Source organism: Eschrichtius robustus, chromosome 20, assembly GCF_028021215.1.
Source record: "Eschrichtius robustus isolate mEscRob2 chromosome 20, mEscRob2.pri, whole genome shotgun sequence".
Lineage (NCBI taxonomy): Eukaryota > Metazoa > Chordata > Mammalia > Artiodactyla > Eschrichtiidae > Eschrichtius > Eschrichtius robustus.
The window spans coordinates 65,821,955-65,843,904 of NC_090843.1; the positions used below are offsets into that span (position 1 = coordinate 65,821,955).

At 62.9% G+C, this 21,950-nt stretch overlaps 1 protein-coding gene and 1 non-coding gene across 4 annotated transcripts; one reads left to right on the forward strand and one right to left on the reverse strand.

The window, feature by feature from the left end:
- Positions 1-209: 209 nt before the first annotated feature.
- Positions 210-21,536, reverse strand: DRC3 (dynein regulatory complex subunit 3). Of its 3 annotated transcripts, XM_068531662.1 has the most exons (14): positions 21,236-21,536; positions 20,775-20,885; positions 19,822-19,983; positions 16,971-17,087; positions 14,552-14,718; positions 11,910-12,056; positions 9,238-9,357; positions 8,573-8,685; positions 7,364-7,538; positions 6,433-6,564; positions 4,740-4,810; positions 3,549-3,672; positions 567-698; positions 210-399 (listed from the first exon to the last, which is right to left on the reverse strand). In XM_068531662.1, exons 3-14 carry the CDS (start codon positions 19,976-19,978, stop codon positions 286-288), a joined length of 1,569 nt encoding a protein of 522 aa, XP_068387763.1. In that variant the 5' UTR covers positions 19,979-19,983; positions 20,775-20,885; positions 21,236-21,536; the 3' UTR covers positions 210-285. The 3 variants fall into 3 exon arrangements, with proteins under 3 accessions (XP_068387763.1, XP_068387762.1, XP_068387761.1); XM_068531661.1 differs by lacking the exon at positions 210-399 and having other exon boundaries at positions 573-698; positions 3,549-3,662; positions 4,338-4,810; positions 20,775-20,854; XM_068531660.1 differs by lacking the exon at positions 210-399 and having other exon boundaries at positions 573-698; positions 3,549-3,662; positions 4,338-4,810.
- TRNAG-CCC (transfer RNA glycine (anticodon CCC)) lies at positions 10,882-10,954 on the forward strand. The gene has a single exon. It is a non-coding gene; the product is annotated as a tRNA-Gly (tRNA).
- Positions 21,537-21,950: the final 414 nt, after the last annotated feature.

Genomic DNA, 21,950 nt, shown 5'->3' on the forward strand with positions numbered 1-21,950 from the left:
CCACCTCATGGGTGACGCCCAGCTGTGCTCTCAGCTGTGGAGGGTCCTTGGGTCCCCGCGGCCTCCGCCTCGGTGGGCTGGCCAGGCCCCCAGGCTGTGCTGGGAGCTGTACCTGGGGAAGGGCCTGCCCTGGGCGCCACGGAGGGGCGGCCGAGAGCCTAGGAGTCGCTCTCAGAAGACGCCAACTGCTCAGATGTGGACACAGAGGATGGAGAAAGGTAACCAAAGTCCTTTATTTCTACCTGTGAAGGTCGGGGGTCGGGGGGGGAGGGCTGGGCCGCAGCCCTAGTCCAGGAGGTCGCTGCACTCCAGGCTGTCCAGCTCGCTCTGCACGTGGTCGATGTACTGGTTGATCTCCTTCACGCGCCTGCGGTTCCTCATGATCTCGTCCTTGTGAATCTGAGGGGCAGACGGCGGCCGGCCTGTCAGGCGGGGATCGTGAGCCTGCCTTCCTGACTCCGTTCCTCCCTGCTCCAGCCCTGCGTGCGCGTCTGCGCCGGGGCGGGTGGCGGGCCTCCAGCGTGGGGTACTGCTGCCGGGAGACGCCTGCCCTTGGCCGCGCTCACCTTGTCCACCAGGTGTGCGCACCAGGAGTTGACCTTGGTCACCAGCTCGTCCTCCCGATTGTCGATCTTCAGGAGGTGGATGTCGTGTGAGGCCCCGACCGCGTTAACGATCGTGTCCTTGTCGACAAAGAGCTGGGGAGCAAGGAGGAGCAGGTGAGGGCCTGGACCCGCCCCGAGCGCAGAGGCGCTGGAGCCAGAGGGGACGGGGCTCAGCTCCCCGCAGGTGGAGGCGGTACCCAGCCCGCATCCTACTTCCTCGGGCCCGTCTCGGGTGACCACGCCGTCGGCCCGGCAGCACCAGTGCCCGGAAAGGGCCCCTGGGCGGCGGGGCAGTCCTTGTGGGGAGCGTGCCCTCCCCAAGAGAAGGCAGGGCCGCCCCAGCCACCTCACCAAGGTTCTCCAGTCTGACTTGCCTGAAACTTGCCCGTCGGGTGGGCAGCACGAGGCCGGCCGAGGGGCACAGGGCTCCTCTGAGGACAGAAGTCCCACAAACCAGTGGGTCTCTGCTGCCCCTCACGTCAACCCAGTCGGACCTGGGGTCCCATCTGGGCTCCTGCCTTGTTCCCACCCGCTTCCCCGCCGTGGACGACGCTGTGGGACGCGGCCCTCGCCAGGCCCAGCTGGTTCCAGGTGTTCACACGTGAACAGGCCACATGTGTCTGGCGTGGCTGCGGGTCCATGTGGTCACTTCCCAGAGTGGGGAGGCCTTCACCGGCGGCTGCTTCAGCTTTAAGCGGAGGCGCTTCATGTCGCCAGCGACGGCGAGGGACCTGAAAGCTCTGCGTTGTAGAGAGGGCGCGGGCGGGTGTGTACACGTGGGTTTCTCTCTCCTTCGGGAGTGGTTAACCTAATGATCTCCAGAATACAGTCTATGGATTTTGAAATGTTAGCGTCTCTGCAAAAAGAGTGTTCTGAGACCCTGTTACTAATACGCTCACTGATGGTTAGAAACAGAAACCAGACTTTTATCGCCGAGGGCCTCGTCTGAAAGCCCCTGTCCTGCCATGTCCACCACCCACACGCTCCCTGTCATCTCTGAGCCTCGGTTTCCTCGCCTGTGAAAGGGAACCACACTGGCACCTATCTCACTGTGTCGGCTTGGAGATGAAAAGGGCAAATACACATCCAGAGCTGCTCAGGCAGCTGGCCCTCGGGAGGCCCTCGGTCCCTGTCAGCTCCTTGTGATTATTCCGCTTTACAGTCAGGGCTTGCTACCCCACGTTTTGTTGCTTAAACATAAGGAGACGGTGTACCATCTCCTGCTACAGGTGTTCCTAAAGGACAGAGCTGATGGGCCTGCAGAGGGAGGGGTGTCCAGCGGGCTTGGCCGGCTGCCCCGTGAGGCCTCCAGGGTGGCACCCGATACCAGTGCTGCCCGGGAGCCCAAGGCAGCCCCTTAGCCCAGAGGCAGAGCCCCATTACCCTGGGGCCTGGGGCCACGGGCAGACCCAGAACGCCCACTGTGTCTACAGTGAGGGCACAGTGCCCGGGCTCGGCATCTCAGACTAAGGTTTGAATCCAGACCCGTCCTCACAAGACGAGGTGTCCTCACAACACATCTTGGGTGTTTACCGAACTCCTCTGAGACCCTGTCTCCCCAGCTGTCCCATCTGTAGACCGGGTGGGAAAGCCACTTTCCGGGGTCCTTTGGTGAGTTAACCAAGCCCGTGCGGGCCCCACCCAGTCAGCAGCCTGGGTGTCCCGGGGCCGCGGGAACAGGTGCAGAGCCACCCTGGAAGCACCCGCCCAGGCTGCTCACCTCCCGTTGACTTCGGGGCCTCCTTTTCTGCGTGTCCCAGTCCTCAGAGAGGTGTCACAGACCCCGGAGCCTTGCGTCAAAAACTCCACGACCGCTAGGTGGTCTGCCAGGCGGCTCCAGGGTGGGCTCCTGGGGGCAGCCTTGCTTCCGGCTCGGGAAGGTGACCTCTCCCAGTGTCTGGGTGTTTGAGGAGGCCCTGCCACCTTGCCGCTGCACTGGTGACTGTCTCGGCCCCTGACAGAGGCTGCGGGGTCGGAACTGCTGGTCCCTGCCTGCGGGACTCCGCCAGCACCTGACAGCGGGCGTGGTGAGGGCGTGGTGAACCCGGCACCCCGGGCGGGGGCTGAGCGCAGTGGGGAAGAGGCCACTCCTGCCTTCCCCGGGGGCCTGTATGTAGTGTGAAGAGTAACCTAAGCAAGTCGACGCAAACACGATAGCTTGGAACCGTGACAGCGGCTCTGACAAGGATGAACGGCTGTGACGGAGAGACAGTGGGCCTTTGGGAAGGTGATGGGGGGCCTCTCCAAGGAGCTGGGTGTGAGCTGAGATCTGAAAGACGGGGAGGAGCCAGGTGCACGGAGGCCTGGGGGAAGAGTGTGTCAGGGGGCGGGGCGCGGCGGAGACCTAGCTCCAGGACTCACTGGGGGGAAGGAGTCCCAGGGTCTCTGGCTGCTGCGTGGAGAAGAGCAGTAACGCCAGGGTCCCGCAAAGGGGGGTGGTAGCTTGCCTTGGTGGGACGCGGAGGAGGAGAGAGGTGAGGGGGGCAGGGAATGGTGAAGGAAGGAAAGTGGGTGCCCTTCGCAGAGACACAGCCCACCCATTGCCGGCCCCCAGCGCAGGAGACCTGGAGCCCCACGAGCGGGCAGAGACCCCAGCAGTGCTTCCCGCCATAGAGACTCGGGGCTGAGACGACCTTCCGGGGAAATCTCGGACCTCAACCTCTATTTGTCGCTGCCTCTCTTAGAAGGTGCCAGAAGCCCCACAGAAATGAGCTTTGGGAAAGCAACCTCTCGGTAAGTTGAAAGCACTTAATTATCACAAGCTCCTCTGTAGCTGGGCTGCACTGGGTGCCCCCCAGCTGCTTTGCTTGTTAGCCTATTTCGCCTTCCTACCGCCCCTCTTGCAGATGAGGAGACTGAAGCTCCGGCAGGTTTTTCAGGCTTTACGGGGGCCGCGGGGCGGGGCTGCGTCTGCCTGGCGCCCGGCCCTACCCCCGCGCTTACCGAGCGCACGGCGTCCGGCAGGTCCTCGTCCAGCTCGCCCTTGACTATCTTCTCCAGGGTGCTGATGGCGATCTCCAGGAGCTTCTCGTGGTGGTGGTTCTCCAGGTCCCGGCACTGAGCCATCGTGCAGCGCGAGTTAAGCCAAGGCCGGGCTGGAGCAGGCCGGGCACGCCCTCCCCTGTGCTGGGCCCCGTGCATCCCCGCCTTCAGGGCCCTCCGACTCGCCCGCCACGCACCCGCTCTGGGTGCCTCCTGGTCCGCTCCCCTCCAGCGCTTTCTCCCCGCAGCGCAGCAGCCGGAGTCCCGGCCCGCCCCTGCTGTGCTGGCGGCGCTCACACTCCGTTGTGACCTAAAGGCCTCCTCTTGGAACCGCCTCTCCCCGTCCTCTGGGCCTTTGCATAGGCTGCCTCCTGAGCCTGCCTGGGACGTCCTCCCCACCTTTCCAGCCCATCCCTCTGGCCCACCCTCAGGTCCTCACTTAGTGGACCCTCCTTCAGGGAGTCTCCCGGCCCGGCCTCCGGTTGGCTGCTCCCATAGCTCTGTCACCCAGCGGGACTGTGGGCCCAGGAGGGCAGGACTGGGATGGACTTCAGGGCCCTGAGTTCAGGTGGCAGAAGGTCAGGCGTGCCCCCAATGTTGGTTCCTAACCTGACATTTAACCCATCTCCCTGTAGATGATGTATTTGTCAGTGGCTTCAGCACAGAGGTCGCCCCACCCCCAGGGCGTGTGCACCTGCAGTACCGGGGGAGGGTGGATTCTGGGTGTGGTCTCCCGGTGAAGTCACTCACTAGAGCGCAGACGGGCCAGGACTCGTGCTGCACGCAGCGGCCTGCGGAGCCGCCCAGTGGGCATCCAGACTTCTACTCTCATAAGGCACCTTTGTGCTGAGGGTCCGGAAATACTCCTCGAACATTCCAGGTGGTTGGCAAATCTCCATCCTTTGAAGGTGGGCTGTTTTCCTTGGTGGCAGTGGGAGGGGGCAGGCATGTGACCGCACAGGGAGCCACCTGGAAGGGACCCCACTTAGTTGCATCCTGCTTAGCTGTGAAGAAGCTGTACCCTTCTGTGCCTTTTGTTTAAAATGCAGGCGACTCCCCCCAGCCCCCTGCAGGCGGGGAGCAGTGGTGCGGGCCCTGAGAGCCCCGCGGCCTGCAGCGCCTCCCCGCAGAGGGGCATCAAGGAAAGGATATAGGCTTTGGACGTTTTCGACAAAGAGTCCCACCAAGTCGATGATGTTCCTTTCAAACATGTTAATAGTCTCCTGGAAATGATAAAGAACATGCATATTTTGACATGAACTCCACCGAACTGCACCAGAGCAAAAGTGCTCCTTACCACTCAGCGGAGAGTGACCGCAGACCTTGAGGGTAAAGACCACCCACCTGACCTTCCCCAGGTGGCGCTGTGAGCCGACCCTGCCTCTCTCCCGACGGCTGCCCCCAGCCGTCACCCTCCAGCCACTTTGCCTCGGTCACCCCCCGGGGCTTGAATGCGACGCCTTCTCCAGGCCTTTGCCTGTGCTGGTCTCTCTGCCAGGAGCCCCCCACCAACAGGCACACACAGAGCTCACCCCGTCCTTGGGGTTCTCAGTGGCATCTGCCTCCGTCACCCCCAGAGAAACGGGAGGGTCGCTAGGAGCCAGGCTGCCTGCCAGCTCCACTACTGGCTGTAACTCGGAACGTTGTTAACTTCCCTGGGCCTCAACTTCCCACCTATGAAATGGGTTCCCTTCGCATAGTACGTGTCTCGCGAGGTTGTGGTGAAGCAGAAACGGGTTTCTTCACACAAAATGCTTTGCAAGGTGCCTGGCAGAGAGGAAACCCTCGGGAATGCCGGCTGTTACCCCAGGCCTCTCACCTGCAAGGCTCCCACCTCCCTCCCTGAGGGCACCCCTGTATTGCTGCATCTAATGCTGAGCAAGGCGCCCGGGCCTCACCCAGAGGCCCTGGGGAGGGCTGCTACCCAGTGAGCCCACAGCGTGGGTCACGCCCCCGACCTACTTTAGACTCGAGGGGCTGCAGGGTGGGCCGACGGCACAGGGAATGCGCCTGAATCCGAGGACTGTCTACAGACTGAGCTAATTATACATTTTTCAAATGTGTGTAAACCCTCTTGTAATGAAAAAAACATAGGGCCATTGAAAAGCACGGCTCCACTTAGTAGCTTTTTGGCGGCTAGTAAGTCAAGCACAGGTTCTGGTGAATTGCGGGATGTTGACAAGGGGGTCCTCCTGCTCGGAAAGGTTGGGAGCCGCTCGCTGCCTGAGCCTCCCGATGCCCCACAGACGTGCTCTGCGGCCCGGAGCCTCCCCGGCGGGGAGCGAGCGTCTGCTCCGCGATGTGCTGGGAACCTGGCCGAGGGAGGCATCGAGGAGGCGCTGGCTGGGGGGCCACGGCAGCACGCGGGAGGTTCCGCTCATCACTGCTCTGCAGGCCGCGGCCTCGGCCGCCAGCTGCCTGGTAGACACACAGGTCGGCCTGGCCGCCCCGGATTTCACGTAGCGGCACTTCGTTAGGCTCCTCGCTCGCCCCGAGATGCAGCGACTACCGGCTGCAGCGCCGGGAGCCTTCGTTCTATCCCAGAGTGGGGGGTGAAGGGCGGGGTCCATTTTGTTCCTCGACAGCCCCTTGGGTCTAATAAAGGACTCTCCCTGCCGAGATCCTGCACTCTTCCTAGACGGGGAGACCATTCCAGAGGTGCGAGCTCACCCCTCATGCTGCACGAGGGCCACTTGTCATCCCAATGACTGAAAAGCACCAGAAGCACAGAAAGCTTTCGTGTGACCCGCCGAGTGGCCCCCGGGAAGGTGCTCCCTCGCCAGGTTCCCGCACAGGAGCCGGGCAGGGCCGCCGCGTCACACGTGTTCCCGGGGCCCCGCCTCACCTCCAGCTGCTCCACCAGCTGCATCTCCAGCGTCATGAGCACGTTGGCCAGCTCGGTGATGTCCTCGCTGTACTCCGCCGTCTTTATCTCGAAGTTGGTCAGTTCAGACTCGTCTCGGATGGAGCTTAAACTCTGGAAACAAAACCTGTGCTTTAGGAATCCACAATTAAGTGTTAATTCCTGAAGTGACAGGCGGCAATTTGGTTTTGTGGGCCGGAACTTGGATTCTGGGGTCGGACTGCCCAAGTCTGAGTGTCAGCTCCACCCCCTCCACGTCGGAGGCTGTCAGAGCAGAGGCTCCACCAGCTGGTGAGTTATTAGGCGTGGAAGGAACGATGGCTTCAGACTCATGTGGACCTGAACTGGGACCCGGCTGGGTCACCGTGGGACCTCGAGTGACTCCCGTCTCCTCGGGTGCAGGGGCAGAGAGCCTGAGCTTCACGAAGCCTGGGGATGGGGTGCTGTCTGTGAGGTCCTGGCTCACAGTGGGCTGACTCCCAGCCCAGCAGGGCTCTGCGGGGGAGGTTGGAACACAAGGTGGGCCCTGTCTTGGGGGAAGCCAGCTGGACCCCCGCAGCATCCCGTGTGCAAGTAGCTGCCAGGTCCGTCTGCAATGAGAGGTGCTCGTGGGCTGGAGAGCACGGGGGTCCGAGCCGCACCCAGTAGCAGCCGTTCACTGACGAGGGGCCTGGGGGCTCGGCCGGCAGACGCAGTGTCAGTGGAGTGACCAGGCGTGACTGGGGGGCGAAGGGTGTTTGTGGTCGTGGCCACCCCATCTGGAGGAAGATCAGGCTCCTTCCCTATATCAAGCCTGACCCGAAAGCAAGCGGCTTGCCCCGTGGGTCTCGGGTCGTCAGCGGTGGAGGGGCCGGGCCTCTGGCGGGTGGGCACCTGGAGCGGGAGGAGGGAAGGGGCTCGGGGCAGGGCCTACCAGCAAGTGCTTCTCCTCGAACTTGGCGATCGTGTGCTTGCCCTGCTCCTGCTTTTCCTGGACGGCCTCCTGGACACACCCCATGAAGGTGTCGAGCTCTGCCTTCCGCTTCTCCTGCTGCTTCAGGCCGTACTCGAAGATGTTCAGGCAGATGATGACGAACTTGTCCTTGTAGGTGAGTGGCCGTTAAGGAAGCTCACAGCTGCCTGGGGGTGCGCACATGGGGGTGGAAGCAGCTCCCGTAGCAGAGCTGCAGTTGGGATTTGGAGTATGAATCGGTGGTTGGGCATCTCCACCCTCAGCCTGAGGGATTCAGGGAGGGTCCTGCGTGGTGGGGGTGGGGCGACAGAGCAGAGGAGAGACCCCCAGGGGACCTGAAGGGGTCAGGAGCCCGGAGAGGGGGGAGCGGCCAGGGAGCTGAGCAGCGTGTGTTTCTGTCTCTGGGGCCCTGCTGTCCAGGCCGTCTCTGTGCTCGGCGGCCACAGGTGCACAGGGAGGCTGCGGAGGTCAGGGGACCGCCGGCTCGGGGCACAGAGCCCCAGGTTCAAGGCCTGGCCCTGCAGCTGCTTCTGTGGCCTCCTCGCTGCTCTGGGCTGAGGGTTCCACATCTGCAGCGCCTGCCACACGAGGGGCGCTCAGGCGCTGAGGTCAGGCGGGGCTGCAGCCGAGGGCCAGGCTGGGAGGAGAGCCGACCCCTCCCCGCTCTCCTGAGCCGTGGGTGTTTAGGAGCGGGTTTCTCTCTGTGACTCGCTGTCTCTGCTCCGCGTCCACCCCGAGTCCCTCAGCCACGATGACAAGCGCCTACCACATCCTCTGGGGGAAGGGATGCAGGCTCAGCCCACAGCTCCTAACTGCGCAACCTGGACAATTCACCCTCTCCAAGCTCAGCTTCCCCAACCACGAGAAGGTAGTTGGGGTCCAGTATAGCACCCACCCCATGGGGTGGTTGAAACAGTTTTAAATGCTGGATGCAAAGCGCACAGCAGGAGCCCATAAACAAGGTAATGAGGGTCAGAGTCACAGACACGGTCAGCCAGCCTCCATCTCTGGCAGCCTGGGCCCTGCTGACCAGATACCCACGTGTCCCTGCGCTCACAGCCGACCTGGTTCTCGAGGCCCTGGGTGTGCCACCTGAGGCCCAGAGTGGAAGGGGAGCCCCCCGGACTCCCACGCCCAGGCCCTGGGGGCGGCCGTGACCCGGAAGGGTATGTCTGCAAGAGCTCGCCCACGCCGGGCAGGTGGGACAGCTGGCTACCCTCCATGTCCTCGGCGTACATGCTGTCAAACAGGAAGGGGCCGTTCAGGTGCTCCACGAAGGCCGCCTGAGGTCAGAGACACAGTGGGCTCCCTGGGCAGGGCCCTACGCTGGACACCGGGGCCAAGGGCGCCCGGCCCTCGGGAAGGCAGGCTGGGGAAGGGCAGGCGATGGGCCCAGCACGGGCGGGGGTCCAGAGGCAGAAAACTGAAGGGTGCCCAGCTTGGTCCGGCCGGAGGAGAGGCACAAGGAGAGGAATGAGCTTTTCTGGCTGCCCACCGACCCCCCCACCCCCTGCCAGGAACCAGCCAGGGGTCTTAAGGACAGGGGCTGTTCTGAGAGATGGTTTCGGCACAGAGTCCCCAGCCCTTGTGCTGGAGGGGGGCCTGGGGGCCGTGGGGTGAGGAGGGGCAGGTCAGCGTGCTGCCCTGACTGAGGTTCTGGCAGCCCAGCGGCCCTGGGCACCAGCTGTTCTCAATCAAAGGACAGGCTCTGGGGGCCTGGGCCCTGCTGACCTCCACGGCACTGGCCCATGACCGGCGGCAGCATCCTCGGGCGGGGCGGGGCGGGGCGGGGCGGGGCGCGGGTCCCGCCACCACCGCCACCGGTGGCCTCGTACCTCGTGCTCCGCCAGCTCCTCCCGCCGGGCCCGCTCGTCCTCCAGCCGGGCCTGCATCAGGCTCTCCCGGTGCTTCAGCTCGTCGATGCTGTACTGGTGCTTCATCTCCGCCAGCTCTTTCTGTTGCAGGATCGCGAAGCGGCATGGTCACCAGGGTCGTGGGGTCCCTCCTAGCCGCTGGCCTCTGCCATGCCGTGGCCTCGCCAGCGTGGGCGGGGCTCCCCTCCCCGCGGCCCTTGCCAAGTATTCTGAGCCTCAGGGAGATCAGTGGGGGAAGCAGCACGGGCAGGCCGAGGGTCCATGGGACATCCCTGGGGTGGAGGCGCCCAGCGCAGACTCGGCCGCTCCCCCAGGCCTCCCCGGCCAGGCTCTGGCCCCCTTGGAGGGCTGCACAAGGGAGAGGTGCAGTGGGTGCCCGAGCCACAGGCCTGGCCGCGAGGTCTCGGCCCTCGGCTCTGGGCCCTGCCACCTCTGGCCCTCCTCCACCCGTCCTGAGTATCCCCCTGCCTGCGCTGGGGGCTGCTGGAGCCCCAGGTGACATCGCCTGTGCTAAGGCTTCAGGTACAAGCACCGCCGACCCTCTGTGCTCCGGTATCTGCTCCCCCCAACCCCCGCCCCCTCCTCTCTCTCAGGACCATGGCCTGCATGCCCTGCCCTCTCCCTCTTACGCTGTAAGCCCCATGCCAGCTTCCAGGTCCCTGAATGCTCATCACATCATGAACTCTGCTGAAAACCACAGGGTTCTCCACGGGCCTCCATCTCAGCAGGACAAGCCCTGAATCCCAGCGTCGCCCTCCTGCCTGTCTCCGCCCCCCAACACAGAAAGCCCCCCAAGCTCACAACCCCCACCCGTTCGTGTGCTCTGCTGGGACTGTCCACCGTTCCTCAGGGCTGCGCCAGCCTTCAGGCACAGCCCTGGGCCCGATGGAAATGGGGAGGCACCCCGGGAGCCTGCCCTCAGCCCTGGTCGGCCTCGGCTGGGCCCGGCTGTCCTGCTGCCCGAGCCTGGCAGCACCAGCAGGTGAGGGAGGGGCTTGGGGCTGGCCCGGGGACAGGCAGCAGCATGGACGGGGGTCCAGGTGCCCCTGCTTCGCGGGGCTCTGCTCTTACCACCTTTCCCTCATCACTGATCTTGGTGCTTCCAGGCAAAGCCTCTGAGCTGCGGAAGGGGGCTTTGCTTCCCGCAGCACAACGGGGTGCCAGGCTGGGCGGCCTGCCCCCTGTGGAATCTTCTGGGGAAGAGGAGAAGCTGGCTGGGGAGGGGCTCGGGAACCGTGCGGTGTCCGGCTGTGCATGTTTTGTTTTTTGTTTTTTGGGGTTTTTTTAAATGTTTATTTTATTTTATTTATTTGGTTGTGCTGGTTCCTTAATTGCGGTACGTGGGCTCCTTAGTTGTGGCATGCAAACTCTTGGTTGCGACATGCATGTGGGATCTAGTTCCCTGACCAGGGATCGAACCTGGGCCCCCTGCATTGGGAGCTCGGAGTCTTAACCACTGTGCCACCAGGGAAATCCCTATGCATGGTTTTATGATGAGTGAAATACACCCCAGCAGCTCTTCGGCCTATTCCAAGCATTTGAGCCCACGCTGCCTTTCAAATTATTGTCTAAATGCAAAAAATAAGACTTGAGAGTCTTGGGACTTCCCTGGTGGTCCAGCGGTTAAGACTCTGCGCTCCCAACGCAGGGGGCCCGGGTTCGATCCCTGGTCAGGGAACTAGATCCCAAGTGCTGCAACTAAGACCCGGCGCAGCCAAATAAATAAATAAATATTTTAAAAAATTCAAGATTTCAGATTCTTGTCCTGTTCCGGGACAAGAGAAGGCCATGGTCGGAGGAGGGGCAACTCTCTGGGCACCCCGCCCCCGGCTGCTCTCCGTGGACCCCCCAGGAAGACGCCCGTGAGCGGAGGGCTCCACGCTTGGCAGGCGGTGTGGCAGCCAGGATGGCAGTGTCAGCACCGAGACCCGGGGGCCAGCCCCCCTGCCTGCTTCCACTGGGCTCTCCCCGAGCCCCGCATCACCTCAGGGCCCCCCCAGGCACGGGCTCCTTTCTCCCAGGAAGAGCTCCCAGGGGGAGGGGTGGGCAGGTCCCTGTCCCCCCACCGCCCGCGCCCAGCACGCAGGGACATCCCGGTCCTGCCGCCTAAGGCCTCGTGTCGGGCGGAGTTCTTTTTCCAGGGGGCAAAGCACCCACAAACGTCATGCTGCGAAGGGCTGGAAGCTCACAGCAGGGGAGCAGGATAGAGGCAGGGGCGGTCAGGCCAGGCCGGGCAGTGGACTGGGGAGGGGGGCTTCCTCCCGGCCCTGCTGCCAGACCGCTGGGCCCAGCTCCCCACTCAGCACCCCGGCTGTGGGGTCCCGGGGGCCTCTCTCTGGGGCCGGTGCCCTCGGCTCGGAGGGCGCTACCGTGAGCGGTCGTGGCGTGGAGGCGAGTCCTGACTCTGCCCTGAGCTGCTGACCCCGCTAATCGCCCACCCTCGCTTGGTCCCCCGACTTGTTCACCCAGAAAAGCAGACAGAGGCCTCGAGGTGGGAGGTGGCATGACAGCGACGGGGGCAGTAAAGGCACCTCGAGGAGGGCCGCCCTCCCCTCCTCCTGTGGACGCGCCCCTCCCCAGACGCCGGGGCCTGCACGCTGACCGCGGAGCTGGACGCACGAGGGCCACGCTACCGTTTGGTCGTCGATGCGCCAGAAGTCCAGGTACACCAGGTCAGGGAGGTAGGCACAGATGCACGTCCTGTAGTCCTCGGCCTCGGCGACCGGGTTCCCCGAGAGGCTGAGCGTCCGCAGGTCCTTGAACCGCCGCAGGTAGATGATCTGGGGGAGGGGGGGTCGCCTGTGTCCTCCTTCCATCCTCTGCCCGCGCTGGGCGGAGCCACGAGGGAGGAGCCACGGGCTTTGCCCAGGACCCGTGGACCTGGGTCCCCATCTCCTCTTCTGTAAGGTGGGTGCAGGGATGTGGTGCATAGGTGTCGAGAGGACCAAATGCCACACGCTGTGAGGGCCTCCACCTGCTCCCGTAACGCCCTGGCTGTGCCCATCGCTGCTGCTCTCAGAACGGGCGGCCTTTTCCAGCTGTAAAGTGCTGTGCAAGGCCCAGCGCTCTTAAATTCAATGGAACCTGATTTACAGTTGGCCTGGACCAACTGGGTGGCAGCTAGTGGGACGTCCACTGACGGCCGTTTATTCTTCCTGTTGTTAGTAACCGGGGGAAAGTCAGCAAGGTGCCAGTACCTCATCTGACAGCATCTCCTGTGCTTTCCTGAAGGAGTGTCTTTGTCATTTGTTTATTCGTTCAACAAAGATCACTAAGCACCTACCAGGCCTCAGGCACGTGCCAGGCCTTAGGGACACAGTGGGAACAAAGCCCTTATAGCAAGAGCTGGCACTCTAAGGCAGGGGGCAAGAATGTTTTAAAAGTAAGTAGAATCATTGCTGTTTGTTGTAAGTGCTAGAAGAACTCAAAGGGGGAGGGGGTGGAGAGGGGGTCTTAGGGACCACGACAGGGGGGTTTTCAGTTAGGACTGAGGCCTCTGAGGCCTGAGGGAGCAGCTAGGGAAGAGCAGGGGCGAGTGCATTCCCAGAAGCAAAACCAGCACAAGCAAAGGCCCTGAGGCAGGAAAGAGCGTCCTGCACCAGGAACTCAGCAAGGCCAGGGGAGGGAATGGAGCGTCCACAGCGGGGCGGGGCATGGCCTGAGAGCCAGTGTCCCCTCCACGCCCAGGCCTGGACCCGCGTCCAGTAAACTCTGCGGTGTCCGAGGGATGACAAGTCAGAGGGGATCTGCTCACGTGTGGCCCTGGGTACTGGACCGACCCAGACAGGAACAGCTCAAGACACTCAGAAAGGTTTTCACAAGCAAGATTTGGGGCTATTGGGGTGTGCCCTTAATCTGAAAATCCCTGAATAAGCATCATTTCCTGCAGAGCTCTCCTGTGCCCGGTCCTGTAGCAGCCGCTCAACCTGAACTGACTCAGCCCTCACACCGGCCTGCCCCGCAGGCCACCGCTCTCCCGTACAGATGGGCACGCGGGCCCCGGGCGCTGAGTCCCCAGCCCAAGGCCAGGCGGCCGGGAGCCCGTTAAACCTCAGCTCTCCACTTACACCTCCCTCAGCTGTCCTGTGTGCCCCCGTCCCACAGGGCAGAGGGCAGCTGAGCAATCAGGTCTTGAACCCTGACAAGAGGTGGGTTGGGTTTACAACCTCCCAGACCACACGGCCTCCGGGGTCTGGCCCTCAGACACAGGTGAGCAGCCGGCCGGCACCTGACCCGCCCCAGGCCTTTCACCCACACCGCCTGGCCCGCCCACCCCTCTGGTCTCGGTCGGGTGGGTGAGGGCCCGCCACACCAGGGGCACCGTGGGGGAGGTTTCTCCTGCTCTCTGTGCTGCTAGCTGTGGACGAGGAAGCCTGCGGCCCGCACTGCTGGACCAGCCCTGGGGAGCATCAGCCCAGGGCGATGCCAAGGGCAGCTGAGCCGAGAGGCGGGCCCGCCCCCTCCACGCAGCCCCCTGCTCCGGCCTCGGCCGTGGCTGCGATGGACGCGGCTGCAGCGCCCGTCTCACCCCTGCTCTCACCCCGAGCCCCACCCTGCAGCGAGGCCGGGAGGGAGTCAACGCTGGGACGTGGCTCAGCCGCGGGGACAGGACTGGGGCTGATGCTTGGGCCCCGGCCCTTAGGTGTTCACTTCTGGACGCCCGCCCAGCGGCACGGAGCCCCCATCACGCACGGCAGCAGTGTCTGTCACACACCTGCACGGTGGCTCCGGTTGCCCCGGGGTCACCCAGCGGCACCCAGGGCCCTGCCCCGGCCCTGCTGCCAGCTCACAGGGAGTGCTGGCAGGGGGAGCCTCTCCGGTCCGCAGGCAAACCTCCATCCCTGCTGCACTCATTCATGTGGGGGTGAGGGGGTGTTCCCTCTGAAACGCAGGCCTGCCCTGGGCACACACAGCGTAGAGCCCCCCACGGCTCTCCTCCGCCGCTCTGCTGCCTGGCCCTGGGCACCGCCCTGCACCCACACCCCGACCCTTCCAGTGACCCGGGGCTGTTGTTGGCCTCTGTCCCCAGTGAGCACGAGCCAGACGCCCCACGGCCGAGGGGTCCCCACCCCAGCAAACGTCTGCTGGGTTAGTGCGGGGGCAGGGAAGGAAAGATCCCACCGGGACAGGGGCACAAACGGACCCACACGTGGGCTCTCGTGGGCTAAGCTGGTGTGTGAACGTCATCGAGTCTGGAATTCTGGCTTTTCTGGGACAAGGGGAAGGTCGGAGGCTCAGCCCGCGGTCCCCCCCGCCCCCCGGCGCCCTCGCTCACGTTCATCATGTTGCCGATCTGGTTGTTGCCCAGCGACAGCACCTGCAGCTTGGCCAGCGCGTCCAGCGAGTCGATCTTGGAGATCCGGTTGTTGAACAGGCTCAGGTCCTCCAGGTTCACCAGCGTGTCCAGCCCCTCGATGGCCTCAATGTTGTTGAAGGACAGGTCTGGAGGACGGCTCCGGGTTAGGGTGACCGTCCTGAAACCAACCCCCCCGCCCCCCCGGCTCTGCTGCCACGTTCCCGGCCCCGGACTCGGGCAAAGGCTCGCGTCTGTGCGGCCCTCGTTCTGGGATGGAAACTCCCTGGTGGGTCGGGGCAGCGCACCTTGGGGTGGGGGAGACCCGTGCGGGCCGGGCTGCCCCAAACTCCAGGCCCAGCCCCGGCTGAGACCTCAGGACCCCCTCTAGCCCAAGTTTCTCATCTTTGGGAATAAAACTGCTTTTTCGCCACCACGGGTTTGGGGGTTTGGTTGGGGTTGGTGTCCTTGAACACCGATGGCCCAGAGGCCCAAACTGGGAACTTTTCAAGAGCTTCAGCTAAAGCCCTCATGTGTAAAGGGGACTCAGGAAGTCGGTTTGGCCTCCCTGGCGCCTCAGGGGACGCTCACCCGGGGACACTCTCCCTACGCCAGGCCCTCCCCGGGCGTTTCCTCGTTTGTCATCGCCTGCATCTTAGGGCTGAGGGAGCCAAGGTTTAAAGGGGCCTGGTGGTCACGTGCTCAAGATCAAGAGCACGTAAGGAAGGTAGGGTGCAGAGGGCAGAGGTAACGTGTACAGAACCGGCTAGCACGTTGGCAGAGCGGGACCTGAACCGGGTCAGCCTGCTTCCTTTCGCGCCTGCAGCTGGGCTCTGCTCTTTGCAGGCGTGCTGGTAAACGTTTAACAAGGGGGTAGGCGCGGGCAGCCCTGATCTGTAGCGCTTGCTGACTTCGGTGGTGTAAATACTCCCACTGTGGCCAATTTCAAGCTACCAACAGGACGGGCCTGAGTGTAAAGCTGGGACAAGATGTGGACAGTCAGCTTCTGGGGGCAGTGCCAGCCGGCTCCCGCTCACCCCCAGCGCCGGGACAGCTGACCGGGCCACCAGCTGGGCCTGTGCTTGCAGGCGGGGGCAGTGCACGTGGCTGGACAAAGGCAGGCTTCTGACTCTCTGAGGGGGTAGCCTGACCTCTTGCCAGAACTTTCCCCTCTGGCTCTCTCGCCCCCCCCCCCCCCCCACAGAACACTAGGCATCACAGGGGCATCTCATGGGGACCCGTGACCCTTGTTTTATGTCTGCGAGACTGCAGGGCCTGGGAGCTCTTGCCTAAAAGCAGGGCCTTCAGAGGGGGTGAGGCTCAGGGTCTAGGCTGACCCGCCCCCTCTCCTCCTCCATCTCCCGGTGGTGCAGGTGGGCCGCCGCGCCCGGGACTCAGCATTAACGGGTGCTGGGCTGCCGGGAGGGCTTGTCTGGGCGAGACCTGGGCCCGGCAGTCAGGAGACCTGGCTCTGGTCTGCTCTGCTGCCGGTACATGCAGCTCCAAGTCCACCAGCCCCTCAGCCTCTGCACCCGTGAGATGACACTGTAATCCTGCCCCGGGGGGATTGCTGTGGTCTGGCGGCCATCCTCACAACCACAGCTGAGTGTCCTGCAAGCTGGGAGGGACCTCGATGCCCCAGGTTGCCTGTATTGGGAAGCAGCCTGACAGGATGGAGGGGACGTGGCTTTGGGATCAGACAGGCGTGGGTCTCGTCCCAGCTCTGCTGCGTCTTGGTCATGGAGCTCTGGGCGGTGCCCCGGCCTCTGGAGCCCCTAGGGTGGCTGGGAGGGCCAAAGAAGCCCTCTCAGTGGGCTTGGGAGCTCCCAGCCAGCCCCGCCCCTCGTTAGGTGCCCGCTGCCAGACGTGAGGATGCCGCCCGAGGCCGGCAGGTGGACGCAGTTCGGCAAAGCCCCTGCCGCCTTGGCAGTGAGGGCCGGACGCCTGGAGTCAGGCGAGCCCCCTGCTCGCTGTGACCTCAGTTTGCTCCCGTCTACAGTGGGGTTGCTGTGCGGTTAGAAGGCCTCCCACGGAAAGCGCATGGGCCGTGCCTAGCAGGTAGAAAGTGCTCAGCGCACGCTAGCACGGGGGTGGTTAGTTCTGGTTTGATCTGGGCCCCCCAAATAGCAGGGCCCTCAGTTATCTGTCAGCCTGAGTCTAGAGTACCTAGACGGAGTCCAGACTGCTGCCATGAGCCCTCCCGGACAGGGAGGTCTGACAGCTGGGGCAGACGTTCTGCCCTCCGGTGTTCAAGCACGTACGTGCTGAGCTTTGCCCAGCGCAGGCCCAGCAGACGGAGCTTCCTGCTGCACCGGGGCCGCCCCAGGGCTGGCAGGGAAGTTCACCTGGGTGCAGCCTCGGGAGGCGTCACCGCGGGCTGGGGGACGCGCGGGGGCCTCACCCAGCCAGACCAGGCGTGTGAGGTTCTCCAGGCCCTCGATCTTCTCGATGACGTTGTTGTCCAGCTGCAGCTTCCGCAGGTTCTCAAACTGCCAGAGGCTGTCGATGCGGAGGATGTCTGAAACGACATTGGACGCGCTTTGGCTGGTTCCGGCCCGGGTCAGGGTTAGGGTATAGTTCCAGCGTCTTGGGGGCCGGATGACTGATGCTGACCGTGGGAGAGGCCCCAGAGCCCCGCTGCCTTCCCCGGAGCGCAGGGAGCCCTGGAGGTGTGGGCCCAGCTCCGCGGAGCTCGGGGTCCCTGTTGGTGCTGCAGTCCGGGGCCACCACAGGGCCGGGTGGGCCCACGCAGGGTGGAGGGGGGCGGGCCCTCCAGGGCGGGGACTCACAGGGCTCCCCCTCGGAACACCTGGGCTCAGGACACAGGGCACGGGCAGGGCCCCCCAGGGTGACAAATAGAACTGAGGCTGCAGGGGTGGCCAGTCAACTAGTGGAGCCGTTTGGAGGGTGCTCTGGCCACATGGACGGAAATAGTTAATGTCTGTGCCCGCTGACCCTGCAATGTCTCCACCTGGAATCACACGCTGTGCAAGTGCCCAAGGATGAGGCCCCGAATGTCCATATACGGGGAGGGGATGAATCGCCCCCCAGAGGCAGCTCCTGACGTCATTGAAGTGCCTGACCCCACGGCCGCTGAAGACCACCCCCTGGTCAGGCAGCCGACCCATCCCCTTGCTCCTGAGCCAGGCGGAGCTTGGTCTCTGCCACGGCTGCCAAGAGCTCTGAGTAACGCTTAGTGTGACAAGCACACACTGTGTGTGTAAAACTCTAGAGGCCTGACCTTGTCCCCGGTTCTCTTAGAAACCACAGAGAGCTGTTGTTTACATGCCCCTTTTTCTATGTTTGCTTCTGTAATGATTCCCAAAACATAAAGTTAGAATATGCTCATTAAAAGAACTGAAATAATATAGAAGTGAAAGGAGTAAAAAAAAAAAAAAAAAAAAAAAAAAAGGCCCTTAATAGTCACATATTCTGGGCAGCCGTTTCAATATTTATTCAGACGGGCAGGCGCCCCTCCCAGCTGCCCACCCCAAGCTGGGTCTCGGTGCGGGGGCGGTGGGCAGCATTTCTCTGACCCAGGGCCCTGTCCCTCCTGGTCCCCAGGGCCGGCTGGGATGGAGTCTCTTCCCCAGCTCTGTGGCCAGATTTCCTGGAACGATACCAGCCCCACCTGTGTTTCTGGGGCAGGGCCCAGCCCCGCCCCTGGATCTCCTGGTCTGGATTTTCCTTCTCTGGCCCTGGCCTTAGACCTACGGCCTTGGGTGTGGTTGACCCTGCAGACACCAGCCCTGGGTGGCTCCCCCACTCCTGGGCACCCTGCCTGGCGCACCTGTGTGCTGGCTCTTCTCTAGGCATCAGCAGTTCGCGTGGAAAAGCCAGAACGACACGAAAGAGCCAGATGTATTTGACAGCATGACAGGGCTGCCCAAAAAGCCCATTCAATCTTCAACATAGACACGGGATCTGCCTCTGCTGCCACCGGCTTGGTGCAGCCTGTTGTCATGGCCCCCTGTCCCTCCTCTGCTCAGGACCTCCCTGGGCTACTGCTTCACGCACTCAAAGCCAGACACCTTCTCTCGCCCCCGAGGCTGATGCTAGCTGATCCCCGCCCGACCTCTGACCTGCGTCCGCACAGGTGCGCCTGCCCAAGGGCCTTGGCACTGGCTGTTCCCTCTGCCTCGACCGATTTGCCCGGGGCTCCATGTGGCTCCCAGCCTCACCTCCTCCGTGTCCTGGCTCACCTGTCACCTCTGTGCTGAGGCCCCTGCCCGCCCGACCACACTGCACCCCACCCCCTTCTCTCCTCTCTTGGCTCTACTTCTCTCAACAGCACACGTGTCCCCCTCCCTCGAAGGTCAGCTCCACGAGTCCCTGGTGCGCAGAGCAGCGCCCTGCCCGCGACAGGCATCTGCTACGTAGTGGGGAAGGGGCCACAGAAGGAGGTCTGAAGACCACTCCGCCTTCCCTTTAGCCCTTTCCCGCTGAGAACCTCGGGGGCCCCCCTGCTCTGGGCGGCCTGCGGGCTCCAGGAGGCCGGGCCGGGCCTGCCGCGCGTACCACATCCCCGGGCTGACTCAGTAACTCCTCGTGGTCGACTGGGTGACCCGGTAGGCCAGCGTGGAGGCCCAGGACACAGCAGGAACGTGAATCAGCCCGGTCCCTCTGCTGTGACCGGCCCGCGCCGGACATGAGGGGTCACGGGACCCCCGCCCACCCGTCCCGCTTCTTCACCTACACCCTCTGCCCGACTCGCTGGCCTCCTTTAGTGAGCCGGGCACCGGGCCTGTGCTGTCTAGTCTCGTCCTCCCAACCAGCGCCTGAGACACGGATTCCAGTCACGCCGGTTCACAGGTGGGGTGCTGAGGACCTGCCTGGTCCCGAGCCGCATCTCCCCCAGGCTGTCCTGCGCTCCGGAGGGGACGCCCCACTTCTGTTTCCAGTCCCTCCTTTGAAGCTGCTCCCCCAGCACGTGGTCCTCCCCAGACCCCGCACCTTCCTGGCCACGCGGACCACCCTCTTAGGTCCCCCCCACCTTTGGGGACCAGCGTGGCCTTTGGGGCTCACTTAAGACTTGAAACGGGAGGATGTTACCTTGTTTTGTTCTTATTCAGAACTGGGAGTGTTGTGGCTGTTCTGGTGCTACCCACGCTCGGCATCAGGCTTTAAAACCGCCCGTGCTGGTCCCATGCCTTCTGACGCAGGCAGCCCGAGTGCGACCGCGGACGGCGGACCACACATGGAATCGGGGGCCCCCTGCGCCCGCCCCACCCCGCCCCACCCAGGATACGCACTCTGGAAGTCCAGCTGCAGGGACAGGACATCCTTGAAGAGGATGCCCTCCTGCTTGGCCAGCTGCCCGGCCTCGTCTCGCGGGCCCTGCTGCCCAACGGCCAGCTTGAGCATCTCATCATCCATCACCCTGGGCTCCATGTCGCACAGCCGGTTCATCCTCTCTGGAAAACACCACGTGTAATGAGTAGCCGCTACACGCTGTGAATAAAACTGATCTCCTTATCTCTGTTTCAGACCTGAATCAGACAATTATACAAATCTTTAATTACAAACCATGACAAGTTTGTAGGTGTAGGGGAGTGACACCATACATGCAGGGACCTGTGCTGGCCAGGGGAGACCCCGCTGAGACCTGGAGGACGAGCAGGAAAGAAGGAAAAGGGGTCTGCGTGGTGAGGGTCCTGAGGTGGGAGAGGAGGAGACAGGTTCCACTGTGGCTGAAGCGATGCAGGGCTGGAGAGGCCTGCAGGAGTGTGGTGGTTATCCTAGGATCCCCGGGAAGCTCCTGGGGCTGACTAAGGGCAGGGACGTGATCAGACTTTAATTTTAAGAAGCTCATTCTGGCTTGTAGTACCAAGAACAGCAAGAGTCGTGAGGCGAGAGGTGACGGGGGTGGAGGTAAGATGTGGATTTTAGAGACCTCTAGGAACTTAATTTACATGAAGGACTGATTCTCCGCAGTTTTCAGGTAAGAAAATGGAAGCAGGTTAGAAAGGTCACGTTACATGCCCACGTGGATACATCTAGTACGCGGCAGAGGCAGGAGGACAGGCCTCCAGAGCCCATTTTCCTAATCACGACTCAACTGTGCCCAGGCACACTGTGGGTCATTCTCACAGTTCACACTGTTTCCCACAGCTGTTCGGGGTTGGGGCCAAAACCCCAACACTCCTTCCCAAGGGGGTTTTATCAGTAATTCACCACCACCCAGCCCCGGTGGCTGCTGACTTGCCTGACAATAGTGTTGTGGTGGGCGGGGAAAGCAGCAGAGAACCTTACACCTCCTCACAGAGAAACAGATCCTGAATTGTCCTGTGAAACAAGACCTTGGGATCAACTGGACCTGGAAAATAGAGCGCCTATTGGCCGTGAATTAATAAGAGAAACCCCACCCTTTACTGAGTGCTCACTGCGAGCTAGAGCACGTTCATGATCAAATTACAAGTCAGCTCTGAGAGCCATTAGAGAAGGGAGCCCTAATGCCCTGATTTTCCAGACAGGGAAACTGAGGCCTGGGAAGGGAGCTGCTGACAAGGGACAGACATGGACCCGGGCATCCACCTTCCAAGCCAAAACCCTTCACCAAGAGGAAGTCTAGGTCTAAGAAAGAGGAACAAGTTAGCGGCAGTTGAGAGGTCGGACAGAGGGTCAGTAATGCCCTCCTGAAGAAGCATCTAACGGTGGGCCGGGTACCTCTCTCTGGCCCGGAGGCCGGGGGTGGGACCTCAAAGGTCTCTCCGGGGCATGCGCCCGAAGGGAAGACTTCCTCAGCTTCTCTCCCCACAAGGCCTGAAGGCCCTGATCGGCGTGCGGCCGGGAGGGGATGCCAGGGGCCTGCGCGCTCTCCTCCAGGTGGGGCGGCCGGCGGGCTCCTCCGGGAAAAGGTCAAGTCCTCCCGCAGCCTCTCGGCCCCGGGCTCTCAGAGTCGCCGGCACTGTACGCAGCCGGCACCTCCTCGCTGAGCCCGGTTGCTAGGGGAACCAAGCGCCGCACTCCTTTGCTAGGGGGAAGTCAGGGAGTAGACATCCTGGGTTAAAGTTGACGACCACGTGATCACATTTCTGGGCGGGGAAAGCCTCCCAGAACCAATTAGCCGTAGAGAAAACAAATGCTTGTCCAATCAGCACTTTCTATGGGCGGGGAACTTACTAGCTTTGCCCATCCCCGGTCCCCCTCTTGAGTGACTGACTGGACTCTTGTCCAATAACATTAAGGACTCCCTGGATTGACCAATACATAAATGAATCAAAATACACAGACTCGCGTTGGGAGGCGGGCCGGGGGGGGGGGGGTGACGGAAATTCCTGTGACCTAGGTCACCGCCCCGCCCAATCGGACGCCGCGGGGATGGGCGTGGCTTTGCGGAAGGAGCTGTGGGGGCCAATCGGAAGAGGGCAGGGCAGCCGTC

What these genes read in the sequence shown, in the direction of transcription:
- DRC3 (XM_068531661.1), bottom strand. Translation starts at nt 19,978, where the DNA reads ATGAACCGGCTGTGCGACATGGAGCCCAGGGTGATGGATGATGAGATG. An exon ending in GTGGGCGAGCTCTTGCAGAC is followed by an intron (nt 7,539 to 8,572) that starts ATACCCTTCCGG and finishes ACGGCCACTCAC; the next exon opens with CTACAAGGACAAGTTCGTCA. An exon ending in CCTGGCCCGTCTGCGCTCTA is followed by an intron (nt 3,663 to 4,337) that starts GTGAGTGACTTC and finishes ACGATGGCTCAG; the next exon opens with TGCCGGGACCTGGAGAACCA.